Source organism: Lasioglossum baleicum, chromosome 5 (assembly GCF_051020765.1).
Source record: "Lasioglossum baleicum chromosome 5, iyLasBale1, whole genome shotgun sequence".
Lineage (NCBI taxonomy): Eukaryota > Metazoa > Arthropoda > Insecta > Hymenoptera > Halictidae > Lasioglossum > Lasioglossum baleicum.
Window position 1 is genome coordinate 3,700,780 of NC_134933.1, and position 25,219 is coordinate 3,725,998.

At 38.9% G+C, this 25,219-nt stretch overlaps 2 protein-coding genes across 4 annotated transcripts; both read right to left on the reverse strand.

Moving 5' to 3' along the window:
- Nucleotides 1–3,295: 3,295 nt before the first annotated feature.
- LOC143208663 (uncharacterized) lies at nt 3,296–13,502 on the reverse strand. Of its 2 annotated transcripts, none has more exons than XM_076423260.1 (6): nt 13,067–13,502; nt 5,881–6,137; nt 5,432–5,701; nt 5,088–5,221; nt 4,843–5,008; nt 3,296–4,227 (listed from the first exon to the last, which is right to left on the reverse strand). In XM_076423260.1, the coding sequence occupies exons 2-6, from the start codon at nt 6,133–6,135 to the stop codon at nt 3,823–3,825; spliced, it is 1,230 nt and encodes a 409-aa protein (XP_076279375.1). In that variant the 5' UTR covers nt 6,136–6,137; nt 13,067–13,502; the 3' UTR covers nt 3,296–3,822. The 2 variants fall into 2 exon arrangements, with proteins under 2 accessions (XP_076279375.1, XP_076279376.1); XM_076423261.1 differs by lacking the exon at nt 13,067–13,502 and adding an exon at nt 11,471–12,104.
- Nucleotides 13,503–15,462: 1,960 nt separating this feature from the next.
- On the reverse strand, nt 15,463–25,050 carry LOC143208662 (uncharacterized). 2 transcript variants are annotated; one of them, XM_076423259.1, is made up of 6 exons: nt 19,605–19,624; nt 19,104–19,360; nt 18,657–18,926; nt 18,313–18,446; nt 18,062–18,227; nt 15,463–17,445 (listed from the first exon to the last, which is right to left on the reverse strand). In XM_076423259.1, exons 2-6 carry the CDS (start codon nt 19,356–19,358, stop codon nt 17,041–17,043), a joined length of 1,230 nt encoding a protein of 409 aa, XP_076279374.1. In that variant the 5' UTR covers nt 19,359–19,360; nt 19,605–19,624; the 3' UTR covers nt 15,463–17,040. The 2 variants fall into 2 exon arrangements, with proteins under 2 accessions (XP_076279374.1, XP_076279372.1); XM_076423257.1 differs by lacking the exon at nt 19,605–19,624 and adding an exon at nt 22,301–25,050 and having other exon boundaries at nt 15,464–17,445.
- Nucleotides 25,051–25,219: the final 169 nt, after the last annotated feature.

Sequence of the window (25,219 nt, forward strand, 5' to 3'; positions counted from 1 at the left end):
GACCCCTGCACTAGACCGTACCGCTGTCTGACCAGACCCGACCAACTCGACGTTTTGACTTTCTTCCAGGGACTTAATACCGTTAAAATCTGTATACTATAACCTATTCCTTGGTTGAAGTAGGGCATGCTGTGCCTCCCACCCAAGTAAGCGTTGAGAGATTATTCTCATCCTTACAATATGTATTATCGCCGTTACGATATAATTTATTAGACAGTATCATTGATGACATTTTAGTTCTAAGAGCAAATGGCGAAGATGTAAATGTACATGTAACACAATAAAGAACACACTCATTACCACCTGCTGTGTATTTTCATGTGTCTTATACTTTTTCTAAACTTCTGTAGGAATAATACAGGAAGGGTTTTTATCGATCGAAATTTATGGTTTTAATAATAGCGATTTTTATTAATAAAAAACCCCGTCTTTGCATTATCGAGAAATCAGAAGTGGAATCTCGGACCCTTGCAGTCCTCGCGTACGTATACGTGGTCTAGCGGTGTGCGAGTGTTCACGCGCGAGCGTCGTCTGTTGGAAAAGACTCCCTTAAGTGTTTATGGTGACGAACAAGAAAGCGCTATGTACGGAGACACTGACCAGACTGAAAGTGACTACGAAAGAGAACAAGTTTATGACAGAATGCTTGTAGAATTGCAAGATCTGATTCAGCTCTCTCTCGTAACTTTATATACAATTGTTGATAAACCTCGAGCGGTAAAGGTTTATCGATATGAGTGAAATGCTAGCTACTGGAGTTTAAAGGATGTAGAAAAGATATTGAAGACTCTCAATTATCTAATATAAAGACAATATATTCTTTAGATAAATGGAAATACACATGTAGTGTGTTGTATGGTTCGCGGAAGCTAATTCCCGAGCTCTCGGTTTTGAAGCACTGAGAAATGCGGGGCTAAATGAATTGACTTGCCTTTCAAACCGCGTTTCGAAACTTCTTTCAAGTTAAAATGATCAAAAGGGAATCAGACCCAATCTCACTAGACGCGTAGAGGTACGTGATCAGTCTTCAACTAAGCCCGTGGTGGCCAAGCTCGAGCCCTTTATATGTATAGTAGTGAAATTGTTCAGAAAATGGTAGTGGGGGTAAACGGAAATCTGGAAGATTGTCTATGTTTCCCAGATGTATGCACTTTCCCATTAGGGAAAAACTGTTTATTTGGACATGCGAGCCGGACCTCCTGCATGAACACGTGGTTTCAAGAAGGGAGCAAAAGTCACGTAGGCAAAGCCTCCGTACGTAACAAGCTTAAAAGGAAAGAACAAGAACGTCTAGAAACTAGAGTCTAGAGCTTGTAAAGAAGATTGAAGAGGAGAAGAAGAAAGAACAAGACCAAGCAAAGAAGAAAGAAGAGGAGAAGAAGGAAGAACAAGACTTAGAAAAGAAGAATGAACAGAAGAATACAGAAGAACGGGTTAGAAGAAAGGACCTCACTCCCGAACAGATCTTACCTTCTACGATGGAAGAGATCACGGATGTCAATTCCTCTCTTGTAGTTGACACTGGAAAGATTGATGAGAATATGAATTCTACGATTTCCGAGATAAGTTATGAAACAGAAATTAAAAAACATGAGTGTAATCAATGAGATGTCCAAGAATTGACGAAGTATCTTAGTAATGATAAGAACATCCGCTTATCCGCTAGAGAATTAAGTGATAAGTTCACTGGTAACTTACCTGATAAGATGGCTCAGGTGATCCGGATTAAAGATGTCCTCTTGCCAATTACTGTTGGATGATTCTTATAGAGTTTTTTGCGCTGATTCCGAATCTGCCCTTAATTTTTCCCCTAGACGCATAGTTCCTGAGAAACTTGCTTTTGAAAAAAAACATATTTGTTTAACGTTGAAAATATGTTCATTTTTCAAAATCAAGGTTCTCAAAAACTATGCGTCTAGGGGAAAAATTAAGGGCAGATTCGGAATCAGCGCAAAAAACTCTATAAGTATCATCCGACAGTAATTGTTGAACGGTGATGGGCAGTGGTAATCGAATCGGGAACATTTTTCCGTGTAACATCTTGTTATTTTGTTGTTTTTCATTCTTGAATTAGCCCCTTTTCATTTCCCATCAGTTTTAACTCCATAATGTAATATTTTATACATTCTAAATTGTGAATGTTTTCTCTAAAATCCGTATCAATGCCTCCGATCGGAAACATTCTGCCAGGGGTTGTACTACTACTATAACACAAATAGCCTGTTTAACGTTTACTTCTTACTGTGCCAATGACTGTACTATTTGTCTTACGATTGTTATTCACTGAATATATTTTATAATAAAAGATTTGACTCGTAAAACTGTTTGATGTTGCTGAAAAATCTCTATTAGCTTATAATAATAGCTAGTTGAGCTCGTTTAAACATTTCAAAAAAAGATTAAAAGATTTTTACTACGATTTTGGCTTACGGTGCCAATCATTGTACAGTTTAACCTACATACAAGCATTGCCAAAAATAGCTCGATCGGAGGCATTCTCAAGGAATACTCGTGGAATACCCCCACTTCTCCCGCCCGCGCGTCTCGCTCACCGTGGCGGCCATACTGCTGTAGTGCGTACATTTTTTACTACTGAAAAACTCCATTTTTTTATTATAGAGAAATGAGATCGCGAATCCCGCACCCTTGCAATCCTGGAAAAAAGGAGTCTACTACCATGAGCCTTTGGGTAACCACATAATTTCTAAACTATTAGAATTTGTTGGTGCTCTTTGTGTACTTTTTGATGGGATGATGACTGTCGGATCTATGTGTCTTAAATGTCGCGAAAGTCCGTTGGTGTTGCCGTATTCAATTTTAAATATTCGTTTGCAAATATTGCATTTTGCTTGTGTTTCATCAATTTTGTCTAACTGGCCCCAGACCATACTCTAATTACGATTTCTTCGTCTAATTGCTTCATTCCCAATTTCTCTCATACACTTCATTCACTTACTTTACGCTAATCACATCATTTACTAATTCACTTCACGCTTCACTTCACGCACTTGATTGAATACTTAAATCATAAAATAAAAAAGTAGGTGATATACAATTTCTAAATGCTGTCACCACAGTGTTCAAGGAAAGGCCGATTTTGAAATCTTTGAAACATGCATCGCCTACCTCTTCATTTCGAATGGATAAGAGCACCTAGCACACCAAATTTCGAAGATATATTTTATTTGTATTTTCTTTCCATCGTCCGAAAACTACAACCAGCGGCCAGCCAAGCGCCTGAAAAGAAAACATCGGTACCAGCGTGTCGGTGAAACAATACTAATCCAGTGAAAAAACTTTTTTGTTGTTAATCATTTTATTATGGAACTTATATCAAAATATTATACACGTCACATTTTTCTAATTATAATGATACCAAATATGATAAGACTTTTAAAGCTCAAATCTATACATAAACAACTTGTAGGTAGGTGATGTCCAGCACAATAGTTTTTGTCAATATGCCAGTCCATCAACGAAATTTCTTCCAAATGTAACAATTTAAGCATCGATCAAGCACTCTCCTAATGAATTATAAAAATACTGGAAAGATAGCTAATCGCTTCTGCTCGCGGATCAATTGTTCATAAATCCTCTGGTCACAGCGAGCTCGGGAAGTCGCAAACTCCTAGCATCAAACATCATTCTCAAGTTAAACAAATCGTCCAGCCATACTCGAAATAGAACTAATCTTTAAACAGCGAATCTCTTTGGACCATCGAATAAACGATGCGTCTATCGCTTGATACGATTCCACAGCCTGTAGACACGAGATGCGCGACGATTTTAACGAGCATCGAATCGACCATCGAGAAATATAATCTATAGATCGAGCAGTCCCATATCGTCGAATTTGGGAAGTCTCCTGGTCATCACCCTCCTATAAGCCGCGCTTCTGTATCCAGGGTTGTCATAGGCGCCATTCGCAGACGGCAATAGTTCGACAACGTCTCCTGCTTGGCTCTTGTCCACCAGAAGGATGGGTAAAACGGTTATCGAGAAGATCAGGCCGTAAATCCCTCTTTCCTTCATGCACCTGTTGATGTCGTCCATAGTGGGCGGTGGGGTCTTGCAGTTGAGTTGCTTCATGGTGCTCGTCAACGTGTGTACGTACTCCACGATCAAGTCGTTCATATGGTTCTCGTAGACATCCTCCGACAGGCTGGTGTTAAGGAAGTATTGCAGATCGATCGCCGGCGTCGTGTAAATGCACAATTGAAAATCCACCTGGAACGTAAATCGAAGCTAGATCGATCATCGCTGGCGCCGGAATTGAATTGTAAATGAAATCTGCGCGAGCGAAAGAAGCGGGATTCGTGTTTAGGAAGTCGTCGGGTGTGGATGGTTTGCTTGCTTGCTTGTTTGCGTTGCCAGCGCTATCTTTCTCTCGTCGTTTCCCGCTCTACTACTGCGTACCGACAGGTGCGGAATATACCTAAACGCGATCGAATCAGATTTATTGCATTATTCATAGCGTGCGACGTCCCCGACTGTCGAAACGCTTTCCTTTTTTTCGAACGCCTCTTTCTCTTCCGCCGCGTCCCGCCCGGATTGATATAATATAAACGTTTCCCTTCGATCCAAGGATCTCTAACCCTGTAGTGTAGATAGTACAATCGCGAAGAAAGTGTTGTCACACGGCCAGACACGGCGTGTAAGCTACCGTGCGCTCTTCGAAAGAGTATAACTTTTGGTTAGCTGTATAGTTCACCGAGGAGCGAGTAAAACAAATTATAAAATGAACAAACACGAAATAAACGGTATACGGATCATGATAATGACAATGAGTAGATTCAAGGATGTTTTTGGAAATGTCTTAAGACCATGTATTTAGTAACTTACGAAAATGTGATCGATAGGCTTCGAGTTTTCATCATATTTGAACAACATGTTGTTCACCCAAAAGTCGCCATGATTGATGACACCAAACTCGTCGCCTCGCCGTTTGACAACCGAGCTGCCAAATTCATACATTTGACTAGCCATCGCTCTAATTTTGTCCGAGTATCTGTGAATTTAAAACATTCGTTAGTAACTCGTTCATTAAAATATTGTGTAATTTAAGACACACACACACTCACACTCACCTCTTTCCAAGTTCAGGCCACTTTTCAATTTCATCTGCAAACGCAGTGCATCCGAGCTTGTAGAAACTACTTAAATCTTCCGGAAATTCGTCGTTAAACATACCTTTCCAGTATTTAGCTTTTTGTTCCGGTTCCTGTAACGATACGTGCATTCGAAATAATTGTTGTTGACTTCTAGATTCTATCACACCGATATAATATCTAATGAGTTTAGAGGAGTCTCTGAGATTCTACAATTTGCTATAACTTGTGAAAAACTGATTCTCCTGATTTAGAAATTCTGAGCAGACTAGGGACCAATGATCTAGGGCAAGTGGCCGAAGAATTGATGAATGATGTTTCACCTTTTCGCACAAAGCGACCGAGGCGGCGTGAAACTTGCCCAATCCTCGAATTGCCAACACGCAGTGGGCCAAGTCAAGACCGGCAATTCTGTCAGCCATACGGAATCCGGTAGCTGCCAGATCCTCCATGACCAAACACAGTGGTCGTTCCATTCGCACGTGGTAGATTTCGGCACCTAGCCGAGTTCCAGGGCCCAGCATGTCCGACATCTTCTTCAAGGTGTCCGTCATCATGACGATCTCCGTGTCGAATACTTGTATTTTCTCGATCTATCGACACACAAACAAATATACATTACACATCATCAAATCAAAACATCCAATTTATACTTATTTTACAACATAGAAAACGATGTAATCAGTTGGAAGTCACAGAGTTATCATTTCCACGGAGGAAATAAATAAATGATCACTCAGTTAATCGGTGAATAGAATGAACTTTAATCTACCATATCCCTACGAGTTCCCTCGAGGATCGGCTCGCTCTTGAAGATGAGCGACTTCTTCCCTTTGACCCTCTTATCGCCCTGCATGCGGGTGTACTCGATGGCTACCCTCATCATATCGCTACAATAGTTGTCACCCATGCTGGTCGCCGGTTTCACAAATACATCGATCACTTGCAGCGTGCTGTCGTCCTCGGATAGACGCAGTATCCTCTCGGTGAAGTCGGCGTTCAGCCATGACGGTGTCTCCAGGGCCATTTCTGAAATCGGAATTGGAATTGGAGAATTTCCACGACAAACCATTGTTCTTCTCGGCGCGGTAGCCAACGCGGAAACTACTGTGACGACGCGTCGCACAGTGCGGACAAATGACCTAATATTCGGCACTTTTCTCTAAATTTGGTTATTAATGTATATATAGGTAATTTTTTTACAGAAAATGATATTTACCAATATAATTAATAAATTTATTAAGAAATTAACAATTTTTATTTAAACAAAAATATATTTTTAGAAACTAACAAATTTAAAACGAAATTAATAATAAATGAACCATATTTAATATTAATAATAATAAACTTAGACAAATTATAATAGTATAAACAAAATTAACAAACTTAACAAAACGCTATTCGCTATCCGAGTCATCCTCGGTACTTTGAATGTATCCAAAATGAATCATTCAATCCCGTGATCTTGCACATTTCTGATTAAATATCGATCAATTTCAGTAAAATCGCAAGATTTGCTTTTTGTTGTCGTTTCTCGAGATATTTCAATCTCTTCAGATAAATCGTCCACCCTGTATAATTATTGCAAAATTGTATTATGCATAAAAATGATTGTCCGCACTGTGCGTCGCACAGTGGGTAAAATCGACGTTTTAGCTGTTCACGGGCTAAAAACTCAAAGTCCTCATATCGATTTTTAACGAATGCACAATGTTTCTTAAATGACTATTACATTCGAAAACGATAATATTAATTAAAGCTATTAAAAACTTTCGTTACAATAAACGTTCAAAGATCAAACTTTTTCAGATACGATTTATCACCGAAAAAATTCCTTGTCTTCATAATGATGTCCTGGAAAACCTACTGAAGATTAAGTGACCAATTTTTTTTATGTGAAGAATGTATATCTATGTTGAGAACGCACCAGGAACTAAACATCATTGTTCATAATTTATTATAAAAAAAAATAATTAATCAACTAAGGAAAATTGTCGAAGTTTTTCACCTTTGACAAGGGATAAGTTAAAATGTCCGGGGATGTCCATGTTCTGACAAAGTGGAACATTTTCGGCAAGATCTCCTCTAAAAGATCGTGCAAAATTTAGATCCAGTATAATCCATTATCCGAAGTTATGATAGTTTAAAGCGTCGCGTGCCACGCGCACAGTGGTGAGTTCGATCGAAATCGTGGCCAAATTATTCATTATTCACACGAGTCTTCAGACATTTCCGGTGGTGTGACAAAAAAATGTTTCGTACAAAAAGTAATCAGTACACAGTCTTTTATAAATATCAATACAAAAAATTTCAAAAAAAATTTTTTTTCAATAAAAAATTGTGGTCACCTTCATTATTTATTTATAACTATATATTTTTTATTCGATAATGTTATAGCTGACGGCAAGACGAATCCAACGACCTATTTAATGTGGTCTTTATGTATTGAAATGATGGTGAAATAGGCGTGAACACCCAGTTTTCGAATATTATTCATTATTCACACGAGTTTTCAGACATTTCCGGTGGTGTGACAAAAAAATGTTTCGTACAAAAAGTAATCAGTACACAGTCTTTTATAAATATCAATACAAAAAATTTCAAAAAAAATTTTTTTTCAATAAAAAATTGTGGTCACCTTCATTATTTATTTATAACTATATATTTTTTATTTAATAATGTTGTAGCTGATGGCAAGACGCACAGTGCGCTGAACCATTGACAAAAATCGAAAAAGTCACTGCTTCATATCGATTTAAAACTATGTTCATACTATGCCAAAATGTCCAAATAAATCATTTTTTGAAAAAAAATTCAAAAAATTCAGTAGGAAATTAATTACAAGCGAATCTGTAAGCGAATTTTAGGAAGATCAAATAGTACATCAGTTCATAGCGTAACTTGTTTCCGTTGTTTTATGAACAAAAGACGATTGTAATTCATCTTCAAAAATTTTGTAATACTTAAATGCAATATCTAGGTGCACAGTAGTGGACCAACCAAGTTCTCGCACTACCTCCTTTTACACGAAACAACTTCGCCGTTTTCTAGAGGCTTATAACTCGGCACTGGAGGCAGATGAAGAGATATAATTTCGTACACTCGTTAAATGCTATCGTGTCTCAATATTGACAAAACATTAATCTTCCAACATTAGTAGGTTCCGAGATATAGGACCTCAAAAATCGTTACATTTGTCACTGACTGACTGACTGACTGACAGATCATCAAAACCTTTTGGATACTTCCCATTAACCTATAAGCTTGAAATTTGGTACATAGGTCCACCATAACAAACACTCAAAGGAATAATGATCAAAGTTTGAAATTGTACACCTTGAAGGGGTTGTATTGAAAAAAAAACATTACGAAATAGGTACGTAGGATAGAACATATAAAAAATGGCTGTATCTCGGGAACGGTGCGTCCTACCGCAAAAATAACGAAATTTTCAAAAGGCTCAACGCAAGGCACATGGGGTATGCCCAACCGCATGACGTATGTAGTCTTTTGAATTTTTCAAAAAAAAAGAAAAAAAACATACGCGTGGAAAACCACGCGCGACAGAAGTGAAACTTCTTGCTTATTGGGTGTAGATACAGATTTCAACAAAAATGGATGAAATCCCAAGAAAAACATCCTGTAAACAGGAGCCAAGTTCTTATGGCCGTAAAAAGCTGTAAGATCAAACAAAATACGGCCAAGTTCGTTAGCTTAGAGAAATACCTCTTGCAATACTGAAAAGAGCGTTTGTAAAAATTAGTTTAAAACAACGCTATTTAATTTTTAAAGAGTTATGTGGAGGGCTAAATTATTCAAACTTTGCCGTTACTTTTTAAACCAATCGCCATAAAAGGTGTTAGGTAGCGGCCTAGTTTGAATAATTTAGCCCTCCATGTAACTCTTTAAAAATTAAATAGCACTCTTTTAAACTGATTTTTACAAACGCTTTTTTCAGTATTGCAAGAGGTATTTCTAAGCTAACGAACTTGGCCGTATTTTGTTTGATCTCACAACTTTTTACGGCCATAGGAAATAGGAACTTGACTCCTGTTTACAGAATGTTTTTGTTGGGATAATAATTAACCTGAAAAATAAAACCATTCAGTTTTATTGGTTTCCCCAATCTTTAGAAGAGGTTAAAAAAAAAGTAGTTCGAAGTAGCTCTGGGATTTTGATTGCGTCGCATTAGTAAGATACGATATTTTGATATTATATAAGTTAGAATTGCTACTACTTGCAAACATCAGAGTTATTTAACAAAATATGTAGCAAGAACTGGTCAGCAAGCGAGTACGCGGATATCCAGTTTTGTAGAAATATGAGATTTGACTGTGGTTATTGAATAAATAAAAGAATTTTGATATTACATTAATTACAGATACGATTAAATAAATAAAAATTAATGTCCTAATAATCATTGATAATCATTGACAAGAAGGTAACACCCTCCGATCTCGCTGATTTTTTAATATTTTGTCCAGGTCATCACTCCGAATAATGACAACATTATTTACAAAAATGTTTTACTCGCCGGTAGTTTTTTATAAAAAAGTTATTAAGAAAAAGTTAATCTACTTTTTACAGTTACTCGCAAAAATATTCGGACGCTCCAAAGAAGACGACAACTTTTCTAATATCGTACTATACGATTTGAACTTTTTAGGGAGGCTAAAGCAATTAGTTTACTACAGGATAAGTAAAATTTTTTTTCAAAAATAGCAACTGATCGAAATTGTAGGAAAAATACTAAATGTTGCATTTTACAACTCCTTTCTGTGGGTCTATATTGAAAATTTAACAAATACATTTTGCAGATCTGTGTCAGTTGAACATATTCTGAAAATTTAATATTTATACTTATATTTTTAGTATACTCATATATTAATAATGATACCTAAAAATTGTAAATACCATGTAGTCGTAAGCTTTGATTACGAAAATATGTTTTCGACGATACTGCAGATTTAGCAGATTTTTCTCTGCTAATTTGACCAGCCACAGCAGATCAATTACTCGCAGAAAATTCGATTCGCACGCCCATACGAACGATCCGAGGTCGCCGAACGGTCTCTTATCGCACGTAAACATTCGATACGAGAGAGATATGTATATCGCGAAGCGCGCGCGATACTAAACCTGGAACAAATGATGTTCCGGCTCTAATTAGAGGATCGAATCCGTTCCAGATACCCCGATTCTTTCTGTTTGAGAAATAATTTCACAGTTTCGTGTTGCTTTAGGCTATGATCACAGCGGATCCGACTTTGTCCAACGTCCGACAAAAATATTGGGCATTCTGTTTAAAAAACTGAAGGAGACCTTTACACCTTGATAAAAAATCAGATTGTAGCACTATGTGAGGCGCCAGAAACAGGCCACCTGAATAACTCGGCTGATATTGGTGTTAGGAAGAAATGCATCAGATGGAACTTGCTTGGTTTCGAGGGGACATTAATCAGATGTTAGTAGCTTTTTTGTAGGTGGACGCGTAAAGGACATATGAAGGTCAATTTCATTTTTTTATGGAATGAGGTATTTTTTATTACATCAATCGATGCAGCTGGACATTCATTATAAAAAAGTGCTAACCCATGTATGTCGAAAAATTAGTAATTCAGGAGATATTTCAATTTAAATAACTCTAAAATACCATTACTGTCGTACTAAGACGTTAGTGTTTACTTACTTATGTAACGTCTTATTGTTAGCACACGACAGTAATGGTATTTTAGAGTTATTTAAATTGAAATATCTCCTGAACTACTAACTTTTCGACATACATAGGTTAGTACCTTTTTATAACGAATGTCCAGCTGCATCGATTGATGTATTAAAAAATACCTCATTCCATTTAAAAAAATGAAGTTGACTTTCATATGTCCTTTACACGTCCACCTACAAAAAAGCTACTAACATCAGATTAATGTCCCCTCGAAACCAAGCAAGTTCCATGTGATGCATTTCTTCCTAACACCATTATCAGCCGAGTTATTCAGGTGGCCTGTTTCTGGCGCCTCGCGCTGTATGTCCTCGAAACATTATGGCCGCCACGGGGAGCGAGACGCGCGGGCGCGAGAAGTGGGGGTATTACTTGAGAATGCTTCCGATCGAGCTACGAATTGACCATGTCTGTACTAGATGAAAGAAAGGCGCGAAGCGGAGCCTGTGCGAGTAAAAACGTGTAAAAGTAAGAACGTGTGTCTATAACGAAACGTGATATTATCCGTCTGCATCTGTGCAAAACATTAGCCAAAGATTTTAAAATTAAGTGTATTTCAAGTTATCATATTATTTAAACATATTCTATCCGTTTATTTTTGTATTCAACACAACTGCGCACATTTCTTTTCACACCATACCTCAATAATTTCAAGCAATTTTTCGAATTATCGCTAATTGCCAGCGGGAGAACCGCGATCCGAACGGAAGCCCTTAATTGTTGGGGCTTCATGATTTGACAAATATGCTCCGGTGAGATTAATGATGCCTTTTATCTCGGTGCGGACGGGTCGGTGACGGGCGTTCTGTGATGCATGGGCATTTTATGCGTGCGGAGAGCGCAATATCGCCGGAACGAGATCGGAAAACGAGTTATCATCTTCAGTAGAAAGACGTAGCTCCGTTCACACGCGACCGAACTCGAAGAGAACTTCTACTCGACTTGTCTATTCTCGGACCTTCACTGAATTCCTCTTTCTGTTTCTGACGCAGAAACGTAGTTTCTAGAAACTAGTGACGTGAGACGATCTTGGAACTCGTATAATTGACAGAACTCATCAGTGAGATGATCTGTGTTCGTGGAGACGCTACGAAAACGTTTTGTGTTATGGCTCGTACAGAGCTGAATATTGCGCCGAACCGCGCGCTAAACGGCGAACGAGACAGAAAATCGACATTAAGGATGTTCTGGAGATACAATGGGAGACAAAAGTACAAGAATTCGAAATCCATCAATATACTGGCAATGAAAGCCATTCATGGGCTCCAGATTGCGATTCATACGTTCGACGGCTCGACAGCCAAATTTGAATTTACATTAAACTTTTGCGGATACTTGTACCCTCTGTAGCTATATTCAGTGGTCTACATTTGTTGCGTTTCCATGCTAGCGAGGGACAACACGATAAATTTGACGTTTCGTAACAGTTTATAATTTTTTGCTCTGTAACTGTTTAGTGAATCCTAATAAATTTTGAACATAATTAATTACATAATTTTTACTACATATAACAAAAACTGGAGTTTCTTGTTGCGTTTCTTCAAGGTTTAAATAGGGTTTGAAGTGGAATTTTATGAATTCTCCATAAGAAGACGTGTTAAAATGTGCAAACTTTAAGTTGCTATAATTCTTAAACGGTGCAGTGAATTGAACCCAAACTTTGGTAAATGCATTAATTTAGTAAGAATCATATCTTGTCAAATTTTCAAAAATTTTGTTTCGGTTTTATATAATATGTATACCTCCAGAACATCCTTAATTACGGCGCGCCGAACGGCGAACGAAACAGATTTGTGCTATTCCCAGAATTTCTTGCGAGCAACTATGGACGTTGCAGCGACGAATATTTATATTCATTATGCGTTAGTCGCGAAGGATAACCGAAGAAAATCAAGAAGATGGTGGCAAATACATTTGTATACACAAAGAAATACAAAAAATGTTAGCAGTTTATCGAGTGAATTAAAGTTTCAAAGTGTTAGTGGACAAAAAATATCGTATAAAATCACCAGGACGATGCACAATGTATTTTGTGTTTTATATAGTCAGAACTCGTCACGCACCGTGACGGTCTGTAGACAGTAATAATAAGAAAAAGAGATCTCGTAGAATCTCTAGGACTATGTATATTTTGTGTTCTGTCTAAAGATGAATTGTTTCGCACTATGTCCACTTGTAATGAGCACACGAATGAAAGAGTAGCGCGAGAATGAAGAATTCGTTGGTCGCCACTGACCTGCAAGTCGTTTCTGTAGATCGTCTACCAAATGGATCGCTTCGCTTCGCCTTCGTGAATCTGTGATACGAAGCGGTGCTAGGATATATAAGATAGAATCAATATTTATACTCTAACGAGAATCTCCCAGACCGCGTACATCATCTTATCGTCGACACTGTCGACGGATAACAATCGGCACGAGCGAGTGTGGGAACTGCGTCGCGATTTCCTTGTTCGCGTCAGTCACGCGCACATTGCGCCATGGACGACGTTGTTCGTGTACCGTTTATTGGCGCTCCAACTGAGCACCGATCCCTCTACTTCTCAGAATCCTCTCAGACTAGCTGTCAGAATTACACTCTTGCTCGCAAAGTTACAGAACCACGAAGAGCCCAACTGGGCGAGGGGCGGAAGGGTAAGGAGCCTGGCGGGACTCGCAGATGGCAACCCTGCCAGGAAGTGCAAATTAAAAATTAGGTTTGTGCCTGTCCAAGTAGACAAATTTTAAGGGTGTTGCATAAGTTGCTAACACATCAGCGATAATGAAAAAATATTTACAGCTCCTGGTTTCGTAACGCAATAAATTTGACAAATAAAGCAACCGCAGTAAAAATTTGTATAAGTGTAAAACCGTGATCACCTCTATGAAACGGTTCATATTGGTCGGTGTGAGTTTGTCGGGCATTGAACGTCGCAGCGAATATCGGTCCATCATTTTTATTGCTTGTCTTTGGTGTTAAACATGAAACAATTTTCGTGTGCTCCGAACGCGATTCGTACGGGCGTCGGTCAATCTTTATGGTAATGCCGTGACGAACGGAGTCAAAGCAGGAACTCGTTACCTGGCACGTAGCACAAACTTAGCACAACTCAGCACAACTGTTGAAATTATTTAATTTAACAAGTGGGGGACTAACTTCTAGGAGGCTCAATAATATCTGACAGACGGGCACGGGGCGAGGATTAAAAATGTCCTCTGGTTACGGTATTCTCGACGTCGAACGAGAAACACGTTCTGTGCATTAAAAAGACCGTACGCGATAATATCTGTGGTTGCAAGGAAAAACGCCGCATGTCACAATTTCAAAAAATTAGAGTTTATACATTAATTGAGCTCTATAGTAAAGGATGTATGTATTTACCAAAAAAAAGTACTGACAATAAGTTCGAAAGGCTGAAAAAAATAATTTAAAAAAAACAATTCAACCGACGTCCTATATCAAAGCATTAGTGATCAAAACTTCAAACGGCAATATCTCGAAAGTCGTCGTATATAATTCTATCTAAAAACGTGTCGGTTTGTACTACCATCATTGGCAGACTCCCCAAAACGCGAAGCTTCCCCGTTCCTGCGAATAGAAACTCCACAAAGTAAATTGTCAATACTTATTGTCTATTTGTCAGTCGATCAACGTAATTTCTTTCAAATGTAACAATTTAAGCATCAATCAAGCGCTCTCCTAGAAAATTGTATAAAGACTTGAAAGGTGTGTGTGTAGCTAATTGCATCAGCTCGCGATTTAATTGTTCATAAATCACAGCAAGCTCGGGAAGTCGCAAACTCCTAGCATCAAACATCATTCTCAAGTTAAGCAAATCATCGGTACCAGCGCACAGTGCGGCCGCCTGTGGACAAAATTCGAAAATGCAACTATTTTCCATACCTTATTCGGCTTTACTAATCCCTTCAGATATGTCTCTAGTGTATGAAACAAATGCCGGGAATCTCAAATTTCCACAACAAACGGCAGGAATCACGTTTGCATAAGTGGCAGAGAGCTCGTTAGAGAGCTCATCGAAGAATTCACGCGAGACCTGGCCCAATCAATTGCTGATTTCCTATAATCAATAACTTTGTTTTGTGTTCGTTCTTTCAATTTTGAATATGGAAGGTATCGAAGCAGGTGAGGAATATCCATTTGTCCTGTTTCATTAACCGTTAAAATAGTTTCATAGCAATAATAAAACACTAAGTCAGAATCAAGTTTTATAGACGTTAATATCTTCAAATTAGCTTTTCTCGAGTCCAGGTCAAAACATCCTGGGGTTTTGATGGATTTCGATTTCACAACTATTATACTTCACAAATATGTAAACATTTCTTGCTTCAAACTGCTTTGAACGGCTGTGTGCCATTTTTTACCACGCTTATGCGTCAAATCTTGTAATCGAATTTTAAGCCTCATAAAATAAATGCGGTGCATTGCAATGTTTTTTTTTATTTTTCAAGAGTAAAAATTTATTATTTATGTTTATTTATTACAGACATAATTAGTGACTTTATGTGTATATATTTTATGTATATTTTTTTTCTTTATGTATATATTTTATTATAGTTTTTATTATATTAATTTCTTTATGAATATAAATAAATATATATATATACAATAAAGATTTATATGTATATACATATATCTACTTCATAGGTATAGTCTCTATGGCCTATATTATGTAAATTGGCATACCTTTATTATTGTGAAGTTACCTATATATTCTGTCCATTATTATTGTTATAATGTTTATAAAATATTATTTGAAATTCAATTTTGAATAAAATTCAATTTAATTTTTGGTCATTGTTTCGTTTTGACGTTAGATGGAAACGCCGGGGCGCCGGGATCACCCAGATTTGGGCGCGCGGAGACAAGAGAACGGGAAAAATGATACAAACGAGGAAACTCGCGAGAATAGACCGGGTGATTGAATGTCTGGAAGATGACAACTCACTTTATTTGTCGTTAGAGCAAGGCGCGATATTACAAAGAAACTTGTATGATGGTGGCCGTGTGAGGTTTCGCGAGGAAAAATCACTCCTCCGACGCAGGAGGGTCCCTAAATACCGTCGCTTCGGCCGAGGTGGTGTCACGCGATTGGCGTGGATCGCTCATCGAATCGAGTGTTTCGAGATTCAAAGTAAGGTGATTTACGGTCGATGCGAGACGTTACGAACGTTGAAACAATAACAGCGGGCTCTACGCGCCGCTGACTCGACGTAAAAACCAAGTGTCGCGTGGTGTTTATCCGCGTCTCGCATCGACCGGTAAACTTCTTACTTTGAATCTCGAACAGTCATGTTTCCTCATTTTTGTAGATGATGCATTGAAGAGCAATTTTTCTTAACTGACCCCTGTTTCCATCACTTGGAATATACAGTGTGATCTCAAACGAAAGAAACATACTTTGAAGTCTTATAGGAAATTGCACGCTGATCACGAATATACAATGTATTAAGGGTCACTGAATTGAATTTAACCGTTTTTCACGCAAAAACACTAAAAAAACTTCGAAAAAACGGTATTTTGAGGAAAAAACTGTTAAATTCTATTCAGGGACCCCTAGTATATGGTATATTCGTGATCAGCGTGAAATTTTCTATAAGAATTCGTCAAGAACAGACTTTTGTCCACTCCGACCATAAGAACGCCGCACTGTGCAGCGTGTCGGTGAGACAATACTAATCCAGTGAAAAAACTTTTTTGTTATTAATCATTTTATTATGGAACTTATATAAAAATATTATACACATTTTTCTAATTAAAATGATACCAAATATGATAAGGCATTTAAAGCTCAAATCTACACATAAACAACCTGTAGGTAGTTGATGTCCAGCACAATACTTTTTGTCAAATTGCCAGTCTATCAACGAAATTTCTTCCAAATGTAACAATTTAAGCATCGATCAAGCGGTCTCCTAGAGAATTGTAAAAATACTGGAAAAATAGCTAATCGCTTCAGCTCGCGGTTCAATTGTTCATAAATCCTCTGATCACAGCGAGCTCGAGAAGTCGCAAACTCCTAGCATCAAACATCATTCTCAAGTTAAACAAATCGTCCTGCCATACTCGAAATAGAACTAATCTTTAAACAGCAAATCTCTTTGGACCATCGAATAATCCATGCGTCTATCGCTTGATACGATTCCACAGCCTGTAGACACGAGATGCGCGACGATTTTAACGAGCATCGAATCGACCATCGAGAAATATAATCTATAGATCGAGCAGTCCCATATCGTCGAATTTGGGAAGCCTCCTGGTCATCACCCTCCTATAAGCCGCGCTTCTGTATCCAGGGTTGTCATAGGCGCCATTCGCAGACGACAATAGTTCGTCCATGTCTTTTGCTTGGCTTTTGTCCACCAGAATGATGGGTAGACTGATTATCGAGGCGATCAGGCCATAAACCCCCCTTTCCTTCATACATTTGTTGATGTCGTCCATAGTGGGCGTTGGGGTCTTGCAGTTGAGTTGCTTCATGGTGCTCGTCAACGTGTGAACGTACTCGACGATCAAATCGTTCATGTTGTTCTCGTAGACCTCGTCCGACGGGCTAGTGTTCAGGAAGTATTGCAGATCGATCGCCGGCGTCGAGTAAAAGCACACTTGGAAGTCCACCTGGAACGTAAATCGAAGCTCGATCGATCGTCGCCGGCGCCGGAATTGAATTGTAAATGAAATCTGCGCGAGCGAACGAATTCGTGTTTAGGAAGTAGTCGGGCGTGGATGGTTCGCTTGCTTACTTCTTTGCGTTGCCAGTGCTATCTTTTTCTCGTCGTTTCCAGCTCTTTACTACTGCGTACCGACAGGTGCGGAATATACCTAAACGCGATCGAATCGGATTTATTGCATTATTCATAGCGTGCGATATACCCGACTGTCGAAACGCTTTCCATTTTTTCGAACGCCTCTTTCTCTTCCGTCGCGTCCCGCCCGGATTGATATCAACGTTTCCCTTCGATCCAAGGGTCTCTAACCCTGTCGATAGTGTACTACCGATAGTACAATCGCGAAGAAAGTGTTGTCACACGGGCCAGAAACGGCGTGTAAGCATCTGTGCGCTCTTCGAAAGAGGATAACTTTTGGTTAGCTGTATACTTCACCGAGGAGCGAGTAATACAAATTATAAAATGAACAAACACGAAATAAAAGGTATACGGATCATGATGATGACAATGAGTAGATTCAAGGATGTTTTTTTAAATGTCTTAAGACCATGTATTTAGTAACTTACGAAAATGTGATCGATAGGCTTCGAGTTTTCATCATATTTGAACAACATGTTGTTCACCCAAAAGTCGCCATGATTGATTACACTAAACTCGTCGCCTCGCCGTTTGGCAACCGAGATGCCAAGTTCATACATTTGACTAGCCATCGTTCTAATTTTGTCCGAGTATCTGTGAATTTAAAACACTGGTTAGTAACTCGTTCATTAAAATATTGTGTAATTTAAGACACACACACACTCACAATCAGACTCACCTCTTTTCAAGTTCAGGCCACTTTTTAATTTCATCTGCAAACGCAGCGCATCCGAGGTTGAAAATATTTTTTACTTCTTCCGAATGTTTCTCGTTAAATATACCTTTCCAGTATTTAGCTTTTTGTTCCGGTTCCTATAACGATACGTGCATTCGAAATAATTGTTGATGACTTCTAGATTCTATCACACCGATATAATATCTAATGAGTTTAGAGGAGTCTCTGAGATTCTACAATTTGCTATAACTTGTGAAAAACTGATTCTCCTGATTTAGAAATTCTGAGCAGACTAGGGACCAATGATCTAGGGCAAGTGGCCGAAGAATTGATGAATGATGTTTCACCTTTTCGCACAAAGCGACCGAGGCGGCGTGAAACTTGCCCAATCCTCGAATTGCCAACACGCAGTGGGCCAAGTCAAGACCGGCAATTCTGTCAGCCATACGGAATCCGGTAGCTGCCAGATCCTCCATGACCAAACACAGTGGTCGTTCCATTCGCACGTGGTAGATTTCGGCACCGAGCCGAATTCCGGGGCCCAGCATATCCGACATCTTCTTCAAAGTGTCCGTCATCATGACGATCTCCGTGTCGAATACTTGTGCTTTCTCGATCTACCGTCACACAAACAAATTCACATTACACATTATCAAATCAAAAAATAAATTTTAGTTATTTTTAAACATAGAAAACGACGTAATCAGCTTGAAGTCGCAGAGTTATCATTTCCACGGAGGAAATAAATAAATGATCACTTAGTTAATCGGTGAATAGAATGAACTTTAATTTACCAGTTCCTTGCGAGCTCCCTCGAGGATCGGCGCGATCTTGAAGACGAGCGACTTCTTCCCTTTGACCCTCTTATCGCCCTGCATGCGGGTGTACTCGATGGCTACCCTCATCATATCGCTGGAATAGTTGTCACCCATGCTGGTCGCCGGTTTCACAAATACATCGATCACCTGCAGCGTGCTGTCGTCCTCGGATAGACGCAGTATCCTCTCGGTGAAGTCGACATTCAGCCATGACGGTGTCTCCAGGGCCATTTCTGAAATCGGAATTGGAATTGGAGAATTTCCCCGACAAATCATTGTTCTTCTCGGCGCGTCAGCCAATGCGGAAATGATTCTTTACGGCAGGCATGCCAAACTCTTTTACCACCAAGGGCCTTATTCAGTATTATAAATTAATTCGTGGGCCGCAATAGAAAAACGCAGACTCGAAATAAAAAGGAAACACATTTTTTTTTATTAACATTGCTGTTGCACATATAAAATACCATACGTACTTACAAAAGTTGTTTTTTTTCAAGTTTACTTTACAAGTATCATACCGTATTCATTTGCTTTGTAACGTTTTCGTAGCAAGGTGCAATTGAAGTTCTACAATTCTAAATTCAAAAATCTCCTTCAAGCTGCCGAAATCGAGCAAACAGTGTGTATAATGATAAAAAACTGGATATCTGAACTTGGAGATATTCATTTACTTGAAAAAGGTGATATGTACAGCTATTATTGTTATGCTTGCAATAAAAAGATTGATCCAGTAATTAATACTACATAGATTAAATGGAAATGGCACGCGGTTTGCTGAATGCCGATAGTTATGCATTTATCGCTTCTGCGATACCGATGCGATTGGATAAACGTGACGCGCGTTAGAAAATTCTCATACAGATTTCGTCCACAAACAACTCTGTTAATATGAAAACGACAGTGTGAGGAAGTAAGTGGTATACATATATAGGAGGTCAGTCCAGTGTTTCCAGACGGGTCACCTTTTTTCGCGCATGCGCGTCCGAAACAGTAACGTATCTATATGACGAGGCGATAATGTACAGAACCCTGAGGCAGCTATAAAAATCAATCTATTCCGGACAAAAAGACTCCGGGACGTGTCCTACGAGTTACATAATATACAGAAGTACACTTGTCATACATTCATTTTCCATAAACAAATCATATCCATTTCTTAAAATTCTGCGGGGCGCTCAAGGTGCCACATTCTCAATTTCTCAAGAATCGTACTTTATTGAGGCTAAAATCGCCGCGCATGCGCGAAAAAAGGTGACCCGTCTAGGAACGCTGGGTCAGTCTCTGTTAGGACGCCGAGTGTTTAACCAGTGCCGTAACGAGGGCGTGGCGTAAGAGGCGCCCTCCACGGGCGCAACTGGGTTTGGGGCGTAAAACAAAGAATACCGACCAGGTTGAGGGTCGCTTGGACGCTTTCCAAATCTTGTAAAAAAATTACGAACTCTCATTACAAAACACGTACCCAACTCTAGACATATAATTATGGATTTTCATAACAATGCCTGTAACAACAGCTTCCTGCAAACGTTCGTTTACCAAATTAAACATTGTAAATTATAATATCACTTGAAAAAACTGAACTGTTTTATGTTTTTATTTATATTATTTTAACATATACCTATGTTTTGTATTTCTTTTATTGTGTCATCATTGAATATGAATAAAAATTTGTTCTTATTTAGGTTATAGATTATTTGTTAATACAAATACCTTGACAAATACATTATTGTATATACAGGCAACTCATTTTCATGAGGTTAATAGTATTTAATATATTGCATTGAGTAAAATTTAACTTGTTCCATTAAAATTTTTTATTTTTTTGTCATTTTACGGGGAGGCGCAAGTTAGACACTTGCTACAGACGCTTCATACCCTCGTTACGGCACTGTGTTTAACCAATCACTGGTAATCGCCTCGACTAACGTACAATGAAACAATCTTTTTAAATGTCTAATCTGTCGTGAGGTAATACATCAGTTCTTGAAGCTATTTATCGTCTCGAGTGTCCATTTCTACGAATGTTGGTTTCGAGTGAACGACACGACGCGACGCGACGCGACGCGACGCCCTGACGAAACTACTGGTGATACCTTACTTTTTTATTTTTATCACCAGTAGTTAAAAAATACGTTGATGAGAAGTAAGTTAAAATGATGAAACACTTACCTTACTTCCTGTGTAAATGAAAATATAATTATGGAAAATAGAAATCTAATTTAAATTACATTACAGTTACACATAGCCTACAAGGAGTGCCAGTGGCAATCGCAGCGATACAGTGATTTATATATGAGAATACAATATACCTTCAAACGAGTGGGTTATTAAATCATTTCAACGAAAAAATGATTACATTAGTTCTGTTCACAAAAATCGGTTTCTTGCACAATTCTGAGGTCTTAGACAAATTTTGAGACCAGATTTGAAATCAGCGTGAAAAAAACTACGGGAAATGATACATAGCAGGTTAAAAAAAATTTTCCGCACGTGGTAACGGAGAAATCACATTTTCTTGAAATTGTGAAAGTTTAACGAATTTTGTCAAGGTTAAAAAACGTTCGTACCATAACATCTCTATTTTTCCCATATTCTGCCAAATTTCAGCTTTAATTTTTAAAAAATTCATCGCACTACCTCATTTCTATCGAAAGTTCTTTGATTTTGAATCGAGTTTGGTCGAAAATTCCCACTGTGCGGCGCGTCGAACGGTGAACGAAACGGATTTGAGCTATTCACAGAATTTCTTGCGAACAACTATTGAAGCTACAGCGGCGTATACTTATATTCATTATGCGTTAGTCGCGAAGGATAACCGAAGAAAATCAAGAAGATGGTAGCAAACACATTGGTATACACAAAGAAATACAGAAAATGTTAGCAGTTTATTTAGTTAATTACAGTTTCAAAGTGTTAATGGACAAAAAATATCGTAGAAAATCACCAGGACGATGCACAATGTATTTTGTGTTTTATATAGTCAGAACTCGTCACGCACCGTGACGGTCTGTAGACAGTCCATAAGAAAAAGAGATCACGTAGAATCACTAGAACTATGTAACATATATTTTGTGTTCTGTCTACAGATGAATTATTTCACACTTTATCCAATTGTTTTAAGCACACGAGAATATAAGAGTACCACGAGAATGAAGAATTTGTTGGTCGCTACTGACCTGCAAGTCTTTTTCGTAGATCGTCCACCAAATGGACCGCTTCGCTTCGCCTTCGTGAATCTGTGATACGAAGCGGTGCTAGGATATATGTATAAGATAGAATCACTAATTATACTCTAACGAGAATCCCCCAGACCGTGTACGTCATCTTATAGTCGACACTGTCGACGGATAACAGTCGGCACAAGCGAGTGTGGGAACTGCGTATCGATTTCCTTGTTCACGTCAGTCACGCGCACATTGCGCCATGGACGATGTTGCTCGTGTACCGTTTATTGGCGCTCCAACTGGTCACCGATCCCTCTACTTCTCAGAATCCTTTCAGATTAGCTGGCAGAATTACACTCTTGCTCGCACACTCTGCTCAGTGTACAGAGTACCTTTCTTTTTTTTATTGTTTTACCCGTGGGGAGTTGAAGCTTTATGCCATGCCCCGGGGTCATCGCAATCCCGGGGTGTGTGGCGACTCCCTCAGCTGTGCCCCCGAAGTTTAATCGAGTTTGGCATGTGCAAGGCCCATGGACACAAGGTCCAAGGTGCGCCTGTGCGTGATAGTGCAATCAGATAGAGTAGCTGCCGCTGAGAAAACTCGCACAACAGTTCATATCATTTGCAGTGCAATAAAATTGTTAGTGATTTAGGTGAACCATTCATGTATCAATTATCTATTGCATGCGCCCCACGTTTTTCGTTTTAAATCTTACAAGTATTTTCATAGCTATTAAAAATTCGTAATCACAAATTTTCAGGACTATCTGTACGGGGTTAGGAATCTGTATGGGGCTAGAAAAAATTATTTTATATTTTTTAGTCCGTTTATTACACGTGGTGTTTTTAAAAAATTTATTTTACACTTTTTAGTCCGTTTTAAAAACGTGGTATTTTTAAAAAATTTATTTTTATTTAAATAATTATTCTTGTATATTGTAGTACGAAATATTTTTGCTTTCGACTGCTCTGACGCTGACCGGTCAAGTTGAACGGTAACGGAACCTTTAATGACTGAAGCGTAAGAGAATAGCCATTTTTTTATGGATAATTCAAAATAGATTCTTAACCCGTCCATCTTAATTCTTGTGTACATATTTTTGAACCAGCAATAACATTTGTTCGTTTGGCAGCTCGTGCCGAATATGCCGAATAACGAATACACGTGCAATTGCATAGGAATCGTCTGACGCGTCTGACCATGATTAACCAATTCTACTTTCTGCATATCCTAAAGCAGACCTGGGCGATGCGACGGTGGCCCGAGAAACACATGTTGCTACTACTCTGAGACTGTCTTATCGAGCAAGAGAAGGATAGCTTACCGAGCAAGAGAAGGAAAGAAACAGCAACATGTGTTTTTCAGACCACCGTCGCCCAGGTCTGTCCTAAAGCACGCCAACCTCGCGGAAGTTTAAACTCGATTTTCTCGAAAACGGGCTGCCAAACAAAAAAACGTTATTCCTTTTTTCGACTTATTCTTGCATGTAGAATCACCCCTTTGCCGGTTGTACCACGATTTCGCAAACACCCTGTATAATACATGTATACAATGATTCGAATTGACTACTAGAAAGTTAGAATTCGGATGGAACGTCTGTAACTCTGGGTTCCACCACAAATCTCGTTGCCTAAATATTATATAAAATATGCCATGTTACGAGTCAGTTTATCGGTCAAGGGTTGACAAAATTTGATTTTCTTCGAACACAGTCCGAAGAGAACTTTGATAATTTCCAGGAGAAGAGCTGGCGATCGTCGACCTAATTTTTGAACAGGGTCTTGTGAACCAACTCGCTCGCATACTAAAGGACTGTTTAGTCTGGTCAGGCCGTGCCAGTACACCAATGCTTAAGGATAGGATGCCAGGCATCGGAAATGCCTGGCGGACTAAACTTCGTTAAAAATTCTATTAAATTCCTAGGTAGTAGCGTAAAACTCTCGTTAAACTTCGTCGAACTTTTTTTCTACGCCCAGCTTTAACTGGCTGACTGGCAACGATAACGCAAGATCTGTCTCCATCAGGTGATTGTTAAATGGTCTATTCCGAAAGATATTTAAGCAAAGTAAATTCTAGTAGGATTTATAGCAGACGGGTTAACGGAGTTATGAATTTGAAGTTTCAAGTTTATTCAACAAGTTGAAGCGTCAACAACTTGTTCGTTTAACAAGTCGACGTGTTAGATACTAGTCAGCTGATTGGTAGATCACACATACGTGCACGGAACAGATAAAAAGCAGAGCAACGACCTCGACTGAGGCCTTTTCCTTGGGCATTCTGATAACGCGATAACACTAACCGCGGACACGGTGTTGCCTACTATTCGTTTAACTAATACGACAATTGTCAACTGTCAAAATCTCGAAAACGAATCCTCAACTTAGTAAATGGCCCACTTCTCCACCATAGGCACCAAGTTCTGTAAAACAATAATCGTATGAAGTAATCTTTTGACTCGAGTCACAATGAACAGCTTTCTCGTCTGTTTTTAAAAAACTGTCTTAAACATGGAATACAGCAACCGCAAAGGTGCAATTCAGATTTGCGGTTGCCCAGGTCACAATGGACATCTTAGGAGCCGCTATAGCCACGCGTTCGCGGCAAGTTCAATCAATCACGCGGATAAGTGACTCCGGTCATGTCAAACAACGTCGCCAAGAACGTTGACTACCGGAAGCCGGCTGTGTATCGGTACGCTCACGCGACTTGAAGCGTTTATGTAACCAGCGAACACACACTCTCGCCCGATGAAGGTACTCGATTGAAGCTATTAGGAAATTCCCCTCCGAACAACCCCCCCCCCCCCTGCGATCAACAGAAGTTTCACGGTGCATGTGCTATTCTCTGTCCACTGTCATCATCGTATCCGAGGTGTTCCATGCGGTTTTAACGTCTTTAACTACGAAGGCCAATGGCGCTTATTCCTGCCT